The 14,318-nt window shown below is 37.0% G+C and overlaps 1 protein-coding gene across 1 annotated transcript; it reads left to right on the forward strand.

The window, feature by feature from the left end:
* The first annotated feature begins 3,647 nt into the window (after positions 1-3,647).
* Positions 3,648-13,821, forward strand: LOC104166426 (double-stranded RNA-binding protein Staufen homolog 2-like). The gene is made up of 5 exons (XM_009706350.1): positions 3,648-3,859; positions 4,935-5,065; positions 9,470-9,629; positions 11,928-12,063; positions 13,815-13,821. The coding sequence occupies exons 1-5, from the start codon at positions 3,661-3,663 to the stop codon at positions 13,819-13,821; spliced, it is 633 nt and encodes a 210-aa protein (XP_009704652.1). The 5' UTR covers positions 3,648-3,660.
* The last annotated feature ends 497 nt before the right edge of the window (positions 13,822-14,318 follow it).

Consider the following 14,318-nt stretch of genomic DNA (forward strand, 5'->3'; position numbering starts at 1 on the left):
CCTGGCCTCCAGCCACTGTCAACCCACCACGCTGTTGTGTTTCCTAACTTACAAGAAAAATGAATGGAATATATGACAGCAATATTTTCACTTTAAAATGTGACACAGTTTTGTTTTGTTGTTTTCATGTGAGTTTGTTTTGTTTTGGTTATTTTTAGTGTGAGAGGAAAATTCACAGGTTGTACATAGTTTAACAAGAAAGTTAATACCAACTGTTTAATGAAACCTGTGCAACTGCCTATGTACAAAGTGTTTTCAAAAGCAGAGGTAAAATACAATTATAGTATATTTACATCCCTTTAAATGCCTGCTATAGCATTTCTAATACAGCTGTGCAGGTTAGAGTAAGAGAAGAAAAAACGGCAGCATTTCAGAAGGCACCATAAGCTCTGGAATATAACTTTCCAAAAATGGCAGCACTGTGACTTGCGGACTTCGACTGGGTAGGCAGGTATGTGATTAAGACCGCAGGAACTGTCATTGCTGTGGTGTCTCGGCGTGGCAGCTGGCAATTCAATAAAGACACAAAGCTGGCAGGCAGAGCCGCGCAGTCCCGCTTCCTTGGAGAGATCCGAGCGTCTGGAACCACTGCCTAGCATCCAGGGAGACTCCTTGGGAGATGCTTGGGTCTAGCGGTTTCCTAGATGTGAGTTGGGTTAGCCACCTGAAGGGAGGTGTGGGGGCTTTTCTAATTGCATTCAAAGTATCCTAAACAAACTTTTGTATATGCCAGGTTTTTAAAAAATACCCACCTAGAAGATTTAAAAATATTTTGATTATGTAACTGCGTTTCATCACTGACCAGCTTAGTGAAATCTCTCTCCCTCAAGTCCTGCATTTTGTTGTGTGGTAGCAAACTGGTCTGTGCTTGTGGCTAGAAGGCTCGGAAATGTTTTTGCTTCACTGTTTATAGTACAACTCTGGTATATATGTAAAAAAAGTAAAGAAAAGATGACGCATATAGGTTTCGTCCCATTTTTATCATGACATCAGAGATGCTTGGTAGCGTGAAAATGACATGACAGCACTATATCAACTATATTCTCTCTGCCGTCTCTCTTTACTAATGGATTTTCAGAACTGATTACAAATTTATCATCTCCATATCTCGTGTACTTAAGTGTTAGTCCCTACAATTATATTTACCTCCTGGGCATCTTTGTTTATACAGATTAATTTACAAAATAGTTATAGTTTCTTGTAGGAGTTCTGCAGCTTTAGATATATAAGAAAACCCCAGCACCTAATTATGGTTTTATTCTGATTTCATAATTTAATTCCCTATGTACTTTACTGTAGGACAAAGAGTGTCTTTTTTGTCTTAAACTTTATCTTGTTCATTTTTACAGTTCCTTGATACTATTATCAAACGGATTCTTTTATCCTTAATAGAAAAGGCTCAATCCTACAAATTCTCCCTTGAAAACAGCAATACTATAGAACAGATTTTCTTTTTTTGGTTATTAGTAAGTTCTGTTCTCTTGAAAAGAAGAATAAACTTTCAAAATACTGGAAGGTGAAAAGATGTTTCAAAACTGGCAGGACCCAAAAATAGATGTTCAATAGGATCTCATACAGTACTGTGAGAGTGATAGCTTTTTCATACTCACCTTTATAAGCTAAAATGCTGTAAATACTCTAAGGAGTTTCTGAAACTTTAATTATTGTGGTGATATTGCATGTTATGTTGGTTTCACTTTAAAGATGTTTAATAAATATAGCCTGCTTCTGCCATCAATGACTTTGATGTTTACAATTCAGAAACTTTTTGAATTCATTCTGATCTGTAGTAATACATTTAAAATCAGACCTAAACAGGTAGCATACCAAAACATGCCATAGTTACACACATTCTCAGCCTTTAAGCTAGGCCATTCTAACAATACTGCTGTACTGTGTGATATTTGCTATTAAGTGACAGTAGGATTTTTACAGTCTGAATTTAGTCCATATTTTTGAATACCTGAAGTATTTGAATATATCTCAGCTGACTGCATGTGTATTTTTTAAATCTGTCACTATACAATATTTATGAAAAGGGCAAGTGATTGTATCTCAGCTTAATTTTTAATTATTATTTTTTTTTTACTTTTGCCTTTCCAGAGATTTACATGAGTGGTCTGTCTTTCCTCAGTAATAAAAATGGCATTCCAGTCTGAACCTCTTCTCCAAAGTGTAGAGTCACAGTAATAGGATTTATTATTTTCATTATACTAGTGCAACTGTGCTGAAGTAGGTATATCAAATAATAAGTAGTATGTCAAATAATTTGGGATCTTAATCCAACATTACTGTCCCTCTGAGTAGAAATACTTGGATATTTTTTTAATTGATGGGGAGGTGGGGCAAAAATACTGATATAATCAAAATTTTTTATGTAGTTGTACTTGTTTCACTAAGACCTTAGAAAGTTTTTCAGGTTTTGGATGAGATTTTTGCTTAGGAAGAGAGAATTATCCCAGCAGAAGTAGCAAAGGGCTAAAGGGTGCTGGCGTGATGGAGGAGAGCTGGGCTCCTGACCTCCTCCGCCTTAACCAGAGGGACCAGAACTGCTGCTGGGAGAGGTCCCAGTTCTCCAGGCTGCTTGTTGGCTGTCATGGGATTCATCTCTCTATCAGCTTTCTACAGAGCGTATCATGTGTATGAACCCTAAAAAAATACAGTCTATGTCCTTGCTACTGAATAAAATATATCATCCTGTTTTTTCCTGATGCCAAAAGGAGAAGCCCAAGACTTTTCCCCAGAGGACTGAGAATTATTTGAGTGGATTGCCTGCGGTGCCTGCTGGCCTCTGAACTGCTCCCCGGTGTTTTTTGCGAGAGTTTTTTGTCAGCAGCCAAAATTTTGCCAAGGAGTGTACTCTCAGTGAATAGTATGAAGGAGCTGTGCCCTGACCCTGGTTTGTTTATGAGCGTAGACTTGGCCAGAGACCAGGTGTTGGTAATAAAGGGACTCTTTGGGGCAGATGGAGAGAGATAATTAGTACCTGGCATATTCCAGGTAAATGCTTTAGGCACTGGGTTAAAGGCTGGTTTAGGAAATCCTGGTACATGGGCTAGCAATTTATACAAGGATTGAAGTGCTCCACCTGTTGACTGGCTAAGCGGTGATTTTTCAGAACTTGCTTCTTTGGTGATTTGTTTGGTTGGTCGTTTGTTTTCTCTTCTTATTTTTTTCTCTTTTCTAGTTTGGTAACAGGCAGAAAACGTAGGGATTTTCTCTTGTGGCCTGGTTTGGTATTTTGTGGGCACTTTACTGGAAAAACTATGGCAAAAGGTTGCTATGGCAGTTTGTTGCAAAGACATCCTCTTTTGAAGAAATTGGCAGGTGCTAATCACATCCGTGGAATAATTATATGGCATCTTAGTCTAGAATAATCATTCTTCCTGCTGTATTTCAGGCAGGGTCACCCCGCAGTTGAGCAACAGAACCTGGACAGGGCATGTGGGTTCTGCTCCGGTGGCGTTCTTTGGCTGTGAGCTCTGTTTCTCTGTGCATCAATTTGGAAGTAATGTTTGCAGAGGCATGACTTTTGTGGATAGTTTTGTGACCCAGACCCAGAAAACAAAAAAGAAATGTTGTTAATATCACTACCATCATATGACATTCAAAATGCAAAGTGCCCTGCTCATAATAATTTATTTATTGCAGTGATAGGCAATGGCACAAGTTAAGATGCAGACTACAGCAAACCTGTCCGGACCTCCTATGTCCCCTATGGTGCTACCCCTACCAGTTGCAACTACAAATACACTGGGTCTGCCGTCTTCAATGAACGGATCCATTTCAGAATCGACTGCCAGCTGTAGCAGTCCTACTGCTGGCCTTGTGGATCCTGCGCCTTCTAGCAACTCACCAGGTAAGTTGGACCAGGTATATTTTCTTTGATGTTCAAATGAATCTTTTTGATGACCTGTTAATTAAAAAAAAAAAAGTTAGGTCTCAAAGAGGATTAAAATAAAGAAAAAAAAATGCCATAGCAAAGTATTTTGGCTAAATAGACTGTTTGCTAAGTTAAGTTCCTTTAACTGAGCTTGGGCTTACAGTGAATTGTTGATCAATGATATAAAAGCTCAGAAAAGAACATGTCTATTTTGTCAAATCCTGACTGTATCTTTTATAGGGAAGTTTTAGTGGTGCAGGAAGGTCTCCAAGTTTATTTCTCTTCCCTAGAACAGAATGTCTTCAGACTGCTTGGCAGTATTCGGTGTTTCCTTTGTAGCCTAATAAATGCTGTAGTTCCTATGCTGAACTGGGTATAAAATACAGAAATGTTATCCTAGAAAATTAAGCAAGAGGTGACAGTGCATGTTAGGGATAAATACAAATAAGTTGAAAAAGAAAAAGCAGAAAGTTAAAAAATAGTAAGGCAGTTAATCTAAGAAAATCAGAACAAAATCCTTAAAGTGGGAGGAAAGGTGTTCTTTGGGGGTGCTCTGAGAGTGACTTCATTATTGTGAGAAAAGTCTAAAACAGTGGGAAGAAGCAGGGAGAAGCAAGTGGGGACCACAGGGTTTCATCTGCTTTGTTTATCTTGCAACTCTTATGCCATCCACTTCTGCTTCAGTGTCGAGAAACCTTTCTGGAGGGTAGTCAGTTCCTGGAACCAGGATACTCCTGACAGTAAACTTTGGTGATGTAGAAAATGTAGCATATGGATACTTCCTCCTACACTGTCATCTTTTATAGAGTCATTTTGAAAGAAATAGTTGTGTTTTTTAAATTGCATGTAATCAAAATGGTTGTTGTAAAATGCATATCCTCATATGATTAATATGTAAATGGTATTTAAACATTGTGTTTAGCATATGTGCAAAAATAATTTTTTAGCCAAAGTATTTTCTTTTCTAAGCATGCTGCTGCTTTTGCAAAGCTTTGCGAAGTTGTGAAGAATACATTTCTCCACAAAAACTTTACAGACTCTTTATTTACAGCTCCTCTCCAAGATAACATGGCAAACCCCAAAGAGAAAACTCCAATGTGTCTGGTAAATGAGTTAGCCCGTTTCAATAGAATTCAACCCCAGTATAAGCTTCTGAATGAAAGAGGGCCTGCTCATGCCAAGGTAAGGTCACAGTTCCAGGTGATGAGCCGTACCTTAAATGCTGAACAGATAATGTCATGATCTGGATGAGTGCACTTGTCAAACACAGCCACATTTCTAGTGTAAGGGGTTTCTTACTGTTCTTTATTTTGCTTTCTTTCTTTTTTTTTTTTTTTTTACACTTTCAGAAAGTATGTCTGTGTTTCTGTTGAAGCCCTGTAGATCATTTTTTACCTTACTTTGACTTCCCCCTTTGAGTTTATATTTGTTGGTCTCTATAAAGACCTCATGAAGGTCTTTCCAGGGTGTCACTGCCCTTTCTTAATCATTACAGAGCATTTACTTTTTAAGCTGTATGAATCCTTCTCCACCGTCAGCGTGCCTCTGATAACTACCTCTGCATTTGTTTCATAGTACCGCAGATGACAACAAAGCTAATTTGTGGCATTTTTTAAAGTGCTTATTGATACGATTCTGTGTCCATAAAGTTGATTGCATTGATACCGTGTCTTTGGATCATGCATTATAAGGCACAAACTTTATTGCTCTTCTTCCCTTTAAATTTTGTGCAACTTTAAGATTTGTAGTGATATTAAGACTCCTAATGCGATTACAGCATTGAAGTTTCTGGTGAACTGACAGTTAATTCTGGACAATTCTCATATCAATTTGGATATCCAACTTCATTTCATAAGTACAAATTATAGGATGCTTTTGGATTATGGGGAACACAGAGGAATATTCTCATGATAATAATCTTCAGACGTAATTTTGAATTTCCTCCCTAGTTAGGAGCAATTTGGGGGAGGAGAAAAAAGCCTGAAAAACTCTGAGAGAGACAATGATGTAATTAATAGCTGCTTTGCACTCAGTATTTCTAGAGTGGCAAAACTGCGTAAGACAGTGGGGTCACACTGCAGATTAGTAACAGTTTCAGCTAGTTGTGGGCTGTCTCTCTGCCATTGCCCCTTGTTTCTCAGTTGCATGTTATGTTGTCAGCTAGCGCAGAGTTAATGCAAATCACCGACCTTCTGGTTTGGTGTTCATTGATCCTTTGTTCTGGTGGAAATGGTGTCAGCAGGTTCAGGGCTGCTGAGAATCAGCAAGCTTTTAGGATCCCTCATTGTGAATGGAAATTGAAGTGCTCTTCCCTTTTCTGGAGGCGTTTGGCACCGCAGGATACACTGGTTGGTTGGTTTTAGGTTGTGGCATGTTAAATCTGTTGCGTTTTCTGTAACTTTTCGCGGTTGTATATTTATTTTGTTACCTTTTTTCCATTATTGTGAAATAAGAAGTGCTTTGGTTGTACCAAAAGGTATGGTTTTGACTGTTCATATTCCTCAGCAGTGAAGAGATTTGAGTTCTATTCATACTATACTTTAAATTTTAGCAGGATAAGAAGTAGTTCACATAGATTTATTATTACTTTTAAAGGAACTCATATCATTGAAATTACTTGAGCCTGCATTAGCTGCACTTACGAAAGCCAGATTTTCAATGGATTTCTTAATTTTTCAGTTTTTCAATTTACCTCTTTACTATTTTTAATTACAGTCATAGTGGTCAGAAAAAAAGATATGTACTCTGTAGACTCAGAAGAATATTCAGTCTGATTTTGACCTGTGCAGCAAATGAGAAAAACAAAGGAGGGAAGGGGATGAAGAAGAAGGGTGATATTAATAAGATTATGCAGACTTGTGTACCTTTGATCTACGAAAAGCAGAGACATAGAAATTATTATGACTCTGTTAGCAGTTTAGTATAACGTCTGGCTAGTGATATGATGCTATGCCTGATAGAATGTGTGAAACAGAGCCCAGGTTGTCCTAGAAAGCATGACTGGAAGGATGTAATGCTGCCGCTGCTGTTTGCCATTTAAGGAGCGTCTCGCGTTGCTTTCCTCCTACACGTACTCTGTTCCTGTGCGCTAGTGGTTTTCATGATTTTCAGGGACATGCTCTACAAGACAGCTGTCTGTGTCGTGACCACAAATGCTAGTAAATTTTTATATCCCTTTTTTTCTAGTGGTCTCTGGAAAGTAAGTTTTGACAATTGGGGTGAAATGAGAAACTAGAAAGAGTGAAGCTGGGAGCAAAGCGGTGCTTCCTGACAATGCCATTAGGGTTTCTAGAAGTCTGTCCTCTGGGCGGATTCTTCATCATCAGAAAAATCAGAAAGTCTTTGTTAGCGTAAATGATGTTTTCGAGTACACTAGTCAGATTGATCGTTTATTCTGTGTTTCTATGTCAATGGCATCTGAGGAGACAAATTTAAAGGCAGCAGTGGCAAAAGAAAATGGATGGTGGTACGGAGAAGAGGGAAAGGGATAAGGGATGTAGCACTTCAGAAGGCTGGGACAGAGGAGAGAAAGTTCTACACACAGGAAAAAGTGAGGAGGAAAGAATTGCCAGAGCTAAGGGAGACTGACCTAACGAACACAGCAGCGTGAAAAGAAACACAAAGTGCGGTGACCTTTGCATTTCCATTCTCTAGCTATCAGGTAAATTAGGTTGGCCGTAAGGAATACAAACTTCCTCAGAAAATTGGTGACAAATGACCCTCGATCCATAGCAGAACTGTCAGCTCTGGTCTTGCAGAACTTTACTTCACTGGCTGCTCCACATTTTGGTTTTAGGCAGTTTGATTCCTTTAAATTCCCACCTACTACTGTGTGTGGTTTTTTGCAGGAGATTTTTGTCAGATGGGCCAAGTGAGAAAGTTAGAGATCTGGCTGTAGAAATTTACTGAGCAAGCCCTTTATTATCTTGAATTCCTGTTTATTGCTCTAAGCACTAAGAGAAGAGTTATATGTGGATAAGTAACCATTATTCAGCATATTTTTATTTACATTCAAGATTACTCTTCTCCTATAAAAATACTGCACTGATACTTTCTTGCAAAATATAAAATATATAAACTCCAGATCCAGAAATCAAATTTCAGTTCTTTTAGTAATAAGGATGTAGGTTTAAAGATAATTTATGTAATTATGGCTATTTAGCTCTAATACCCAGCTTAGCTTTCAGGTGGGGCTAGGGTTTGACAAGACTGCAAAATTAAGAGACTATTTCTCTCTTCCCCCTTGTCTGTGAGGATGTTGTCATGACTGCTGTGGAAAAAACGACATGGCAATAGGAACTGTGATACGGGAACTTGCACTGTGCTTCTGAAAATTACAGTAGGCCAAAACTCAAGCCTGTGGTTAAGACACAAGTATGTATTTAAAACAGTCAGTTCATATGTATTCTGTGCCTGTGTATAGGGCTGAGTTGGGAAGCACATACATACTTGTGTTCAAATGCTTGTTTGCAAGTACATACTAAATGAATACGTATGTAAAGGCAAATTTAAAGGTTGCCCATCATGCCCATCTCTAGATACCTGGTCCTGGATCTAGTAAGTTTAAATAATTTTTAAATTATAGAGGAAGTAACTATGGAAATTAAAATTTTATGCTATATACTGCTCACACTAATATGTAGATATCATTATGTTGCCTCAAGTAAGTTAGTCTGTTTTCTGAGGTAGGTATATCTTAGTTTACTGTGTGTACCTGACTATTAAATCCTGTCTTATGTGTATGGAATTGATACGGAAAAGACATTGAGTTCTTACCCTTTCTCCTCTTGTTAATAGATACTTAAATTTAAACACAACATGTACATATCATACAGAAGATAGACTCTATCTAATCTCTTAAATATGTGTTGAGTTTTATCTTCACGACTTGCACAGCATAGATACTACTTGAAATAATCCTTTATTGCAGATTTTGAAATATTTTTACGGTTCCTGTCTTCACTATAGAGTCCACTTTAAAGAACTGCAGCTTCATTCAGAAAGATAACGCTTCTTTCTTACTTTATATTTTTGAACATATCTGAGTTGTGACTCTGCCCTAACAATACACGTTATTTTCAGAAATCAGATTGTGTGAGAAAGTCTTTCACTGGGTAAAACTATTTGGGCCAAATTCTCTGCTGACTTCAAGAGCATTCTGTCATTTATATACACTCAAATAATTATTACAAAAGCCCTTTTTTTCATTAGCGTTCTTTACCTAGTTTTAGTTCTTATACGACTAAATGCATTCAGAAGTGTGAAGAAATGTGGTCTGAACTGACCTGTATATAGTCTTCCAAGAACAGAGAATCAGCTTGCCGTTATTATTACCTGGTTTAAATACCATTCTGTTCCTTAATAGTTAACAGTAACATTATGCTGTTTTATTTTGTCATTTGAAAAGCCAGATGTTGCTCACTGATAAGGACTCACTGATCTCTGTAAGAATCAGATGTGTTACCTAGGAATTGAATATAATGAAAAGAAAGCACGGTTTCACTTCAGCCCTGGAAATTTTTGTACAGGTTGGTCTAATCCACAGTGATAATCTTGCCAGTGTTTACCTGTTCTTTGTCTTTGAAGATGTTCACAGTGCAGCTGACTCTCGGTGAACAGACATGGGAAGCTGAAGGAAGCAGTATTAAAAAGGCCCAACATGCTGCTGCTAGCAAAGCATTGAATGAAACTACCCTTCCCAAACCAACGCCTAGACCACCCAAAAATAATGTCAACAGTAATCCAGGTATGGCAGTTTCCTCTGTGTGTTAAATCTTGTTGAAGTGTTGGAATGTTGTAATAAATAAATGTGACAAGATAGAAGTTAAGTTGGAGGATGAGAATCAACACAGCTGTCTTATAGGTATGATAGTATAACAAAGAACCACTAGTGAGCTTGCACAGGAGGGTTTTTAATCCGCATACCTAAAATGGTTGAACTGTAAGTGAATATATTATTTAGATAAGGCTCGGATGTATACAAAGTGTTTGTATGTGATCGACAGTAGACAGACAGGACAAAACCAGATTGAACTGACCGTTATTACCATAGTAAAACATTTTTCTCAAAGAGTTATTTTAGTTAATTTTCCAGTGAAATTGGAAATTTTATCCAGTCCGATCTTGTGAAATTGCAGCTGTGGTGTAAATAAAAGGTCAGGATTTGGCATGAGAACTTTGACAGATAGTTTCCTGCATCGTGAGTTTTCCTTCTTAGCAACCTGAGCTTCTGAAAAGCATTCAGATGGCTTTAGAAACTGTTGTTTGGATAACAGAGGGAATGTGTGTTGGCATCTTGCATCCTCCATTTTGAGGTGTTACCTGTGAGTTGCCTTCTGTGCGTGCAGCACCTTTTGAGGTACACATCTCAGCCATGTGCTCAGTGATCACTTCTGTCTTGTTCCATATTTCAAACTAACATAAAAGAAAGCAAATGGCGAGGAAAAAAAGTCATCTTCTCCTTTTTTCTTCTTTTTTACACTCCTTTCTTCCCTCCTTTTTCCCCCTTTTCCCTTCTTCCCTTGTTATTTTGCTCTGTTCCTTCCCTCTTTTAAAAAAAAAAGTCTTCAGCCACTTTCTTCAAATGGAGTAATTATGCAGTTAATCTTCTCTATGTTGGAAAAAAAGCAGGAGTAAGTTTCCTTTAGAGCTTGTGAGTATTATCCTGAGCATTAGCCATTAAGGATTGTTTGAGAGTGGCGAGATAGTATTCTCTTGCTCCTTTGGAGATCAGCATGTTGCTTCTCCAGATCCAGGACACTGGTTTTGCCCTGTGTCCTTCGCAGTCACTGTGACTTTGGCTGTTTAGAAAGCCGGAGGCTCAGACCTCTATAAAATGGGATCCTGGGTTTGATTTTTGACATTGCAGAGTATCATTCAGCTTCTAGATTTTTTGGGCTTTGAGCATATTCTTAAAGGGAAAAGCTGATAACAAAAGAAATAGGCTTTAAGAGAATTCCCTTAACGCTGTAATTTTGCTCTAAGAGAGATGTATTGTATATGCACAGATCGCTTGTCATGAAAATGACATTTTGCATTTTTATTATATAATTGAATTCATAGTCATTCCTAGCTGTGGAAAATATAAAAGCTGTTGTTGATAGAAGTTTTTGAATAAATATTACATAAAAATTTTCATCATTTGGCATATAAAGCCTTAATGGCAGAGTGGAAAATTCATCATAGCTGTTTTAAGGCTAGATTCTTTTGAACCTCTTCTGAAAATATTTTGGGAAAATATTAACTCCTTTTTATTGGAATGTACATTTAGCTCATTTAGGCTTTTCTTACAGCAGCACAAGTGAGGAATACTGTAGCTGAACGTTTTGTTTTAAAAAATATAAATAAATGAAGTCCCAGCATAGCTTTTTATTTAGCATTTTGGAGACCATGCAAGTGGGCAAGTGCTGGCTGCTTTCCATTTTTGTATTCTGTCACCAGTAGATGGCCATAGTGACACCGATTCCCAGTAGTTGTATTTTCAGTCAGTTAGATCATTCCTGTCAGAGCATTAGTTTTTAGTCATAGTCTTAAGTTTTCAAGTCTTGCAAATAAAACATTTTTTCTAACTTGTAAGATTACCAAGTGACTGCAGTAATGCCTATTACTGCTTGCTTGTTTCAATGCCTCTTTAATCTGTTTGTGGTTTTATTTAATGGTATTCAGTGGGAAGAGACATTCTTTTATCTTTGTAGTTTCAGAAAGTGTCATAGTGTATTATAAGCACTTTGGAAAGATGAATAGCCAGCTTGATTATAGCACTGACTTTCTCATTCATATGTGAAGATTAATCTACTGAAACTGCATAGAGAATGCACTGAGATAAATGTTTAAATGTTCTTTTTCATTGCTTGTGATTTAAGTTGGCATCTGTATTCCCATCTTTTAGAGAAAGTAAAATGTCATTGTAGTTGCTTCTTTTTGAATTTAAGAGCAAAAAAAAAAATCATGCATCTCACTCTTTGCTGCTCATGTCAGTCCTGCTTGTGTGTTTTGCAGTGTTTGTGGTTTTAAGTGCCTTACACGTATTCTTTGTTTTTTGCAGGCAGCATAACTCCAACAGTGGAGCTGAATGGTCTGGCTATGAAAAGAGGAGAGCCTGCCATCTACAGGCCATTAGATCCAAAGCCAATTCCCAATTACAGAGCGAATTATAATTTCCGGGGCATGTACAACCAGAGGTTTGTACTTTTTCTATTCTTTGATGTTTTTTTTATCCTTTGCTTATCAATGTGTTCTAAATCTTTATGAACTTCCTAGTAAGATTTTTGCTAAGGAAAGTCTCTGCAGCCTTATTTAGAAACACGCGTAATCTCCTTCTAAAAGAAGACAGGTGTCCTAAGGACGTCACAAGGAATAAAGACATGTAAACCAATTGTTTCTATTTTTTTTGAATGTGCATAACTGGAGTTACAGTCCACAGCCACAGCAGTGAGAAGGCAGAGCATTAACTTCAGAGAGAGGGGTTTTTTTCTTTGCTGTTGTGTCATGTGACTAGAATCTGTATCAGTAAAAATGAAGCACTCTTTTCTTAGATATAAAATTAGGAAGGCTGCATTTTGAAACCTGTCTTGAAACCATTCTCAGGTTTCCATTTTTTTAACCGTTCTGCCTGATCAACTGTCTCAGTTCCTTAATCCTCAGTGTTTGGTTAGGAAAAATCCTTTATTTCACAGTTTCAAAACCTATATTCAGAGCCCTCCATCAATGCTGTCATTACTGTAGTAAGTTGGAGTAATCATTGAGAAGATGGTATTCAAAATTTTGTTTTTAAACTATCAAATTCCTAAGGATTAAAAAATTTGAAAGTTGACATGGGTGGAACAGTTTTCTTAACTGACTATCCAAATATTTCGTTCTTCAATATGTTCTAAATTTTTGAAACATCTTTGTCTTTGGTGTTTGTACAATTTCAGTACAGATAGAAAAACTGTTCTAGCTCATCCTGAATTAAATCTAGTTTGTATCTAATGCAACAGCCTGAGAGAAACCTAAGGTAATATATGTATTAATTTGCAATCCCAGGAACTTCTTTCTCTGAGATCAGGTTCGTGGGGGTTTTTTTCCCCATTTTTCCATATTTTTCCACAGAGGAACTATATTAGATCAGGTCTTTTGGAGCTCTAAAAGTGATATCAATTGTAATCTGTAAAATAAGAAAAACCAAATCAAAACAGGTCAGGACTTTGTAAAAGCATGTTTTATCAGTGAAAAATGTTGCCTTTCTTATAAAGGCTTGCTTAATGGTTTTCCTGTTAAATTTTTATGCATCTTGTAATTAACAAAAAGAATGAGATTATGAACTCTGAAGAAGTACTTTGGTTCAAAATTACTCTTTTATTAGAAATGAAATTTACAGCAAAGTTTAAAAATTAAGGAGTTTGAAATGAAAATGCAGCATTTCAGAATTGTCAAAGGAAAATACTTCAGTTGACTTAATCTTATTTTACTTTTCCCCAGATTTTTAAATAATGATAACTTTAGGGTTTTAATTTCATTCTGATTTTTTTTTTTAATAGCAACAATACCTAGAACTGTAAAAGACAAACAAACAAAAATAACTTGGAAGAAAACTCTTTCATTACTCTACAGAATAGTGCCTGATTATTGTATTACTTGTGTTATATTTCTAGTCACTGCTGACCTGAGTCTCTGCTTACATACGTCATGGTTTAAAAAGCTAACTATGGTGCCTGAAATGAGTTTTGTTAATATTTAGAAATCCTACATTTATTTGAGTTGCTTTTATAGTGAGATTACTTTGACTAACAGATAAAAAGACTAGGCTAGAAAAAAATGCAAGCTAGTAAAAAATATAAAATGGATAATTCTGGAATCTGAACTTAGTTACTGAAACGTATTTGTGGAAGCAGAACCCCAAAACACTTAGCGGTTGCTAAATTTTAAGATTTTTTTTTTTTTTTTTCCGTAGAAAATGATTAGTACATCTAGTACAATCTTTAAGTTTGCTTCTTTGGGAACTTTCTTTTATGGGAACCGTGTTCCCATGTTAGGGTAAAATGGTACCTGAACTTTATTTCTCTGGGTGCATTAGGTAGCCAAGGATATGTGATTTTTTCTGATCACAAAACAAACAGGCAGGGTGGGACAGAAGGCCAGAATCTGTGCTTGCCTGCTTCGTTGTGCTTATTTGAGTGCAGTTGCCCATGCAAGATGGCTAATAATACTGTGGCTAGTAACTTGATAAATAACTAAAACAATGTAGTAAATAACTAGATATGCCTGTCTGCATAAGCACATACCCCCTGTGCATACACCAGCTCACATAGGAATACCAGAGTAAAGAGGAAACAGAAGAATGATGCCATATCGTACTGTTTTGGGACTATTCCTGTGTTGGAAATAATTGTTCATCGCCTTGTTTTGCAGTGGGAGGTGCTGGTCCATTATGATCCCAGTAAGAAAGGCACTTAGA

This window comes from Cariama cristata, unplaced genomic scaffold, assembly GCF_000690535.1.
Source record: "Cariama cristata isolate BGI_N322 unplaced genomic scaffold, ASM69053v1 Scaffold44558, whole genome shotgun sequence".
Lineage (NCBI taxonomy): Eukaryota > Metazoa > Chordata > Aves > Cariamiformes > Cariamidae > Cariama > Cariama cristata.

Coding starts and splice junctions, on each gene's coding strand:
- LOC104166426 (XM_009706350.1), top strand. CDS start 3,661: ATGGCACAAGTTAAGATGCAGACTACAGCAAACCTGTCCGGACCTCCT. Junction 5,066..9,469: donor GAGGGCCTGCTCATGCCAAG/GTAAGGTCACAG, acceptor TTGTCTTTGAAG/ATGTTCACAGTGCAGCTGAC. Junction 9,630..11,927: donor TAATGTCAACAGTAATCCAG/GTATGGCAGTTT, acceptor TGTTTTTTGCAG/GCAGCATAACTCCAACAGTG.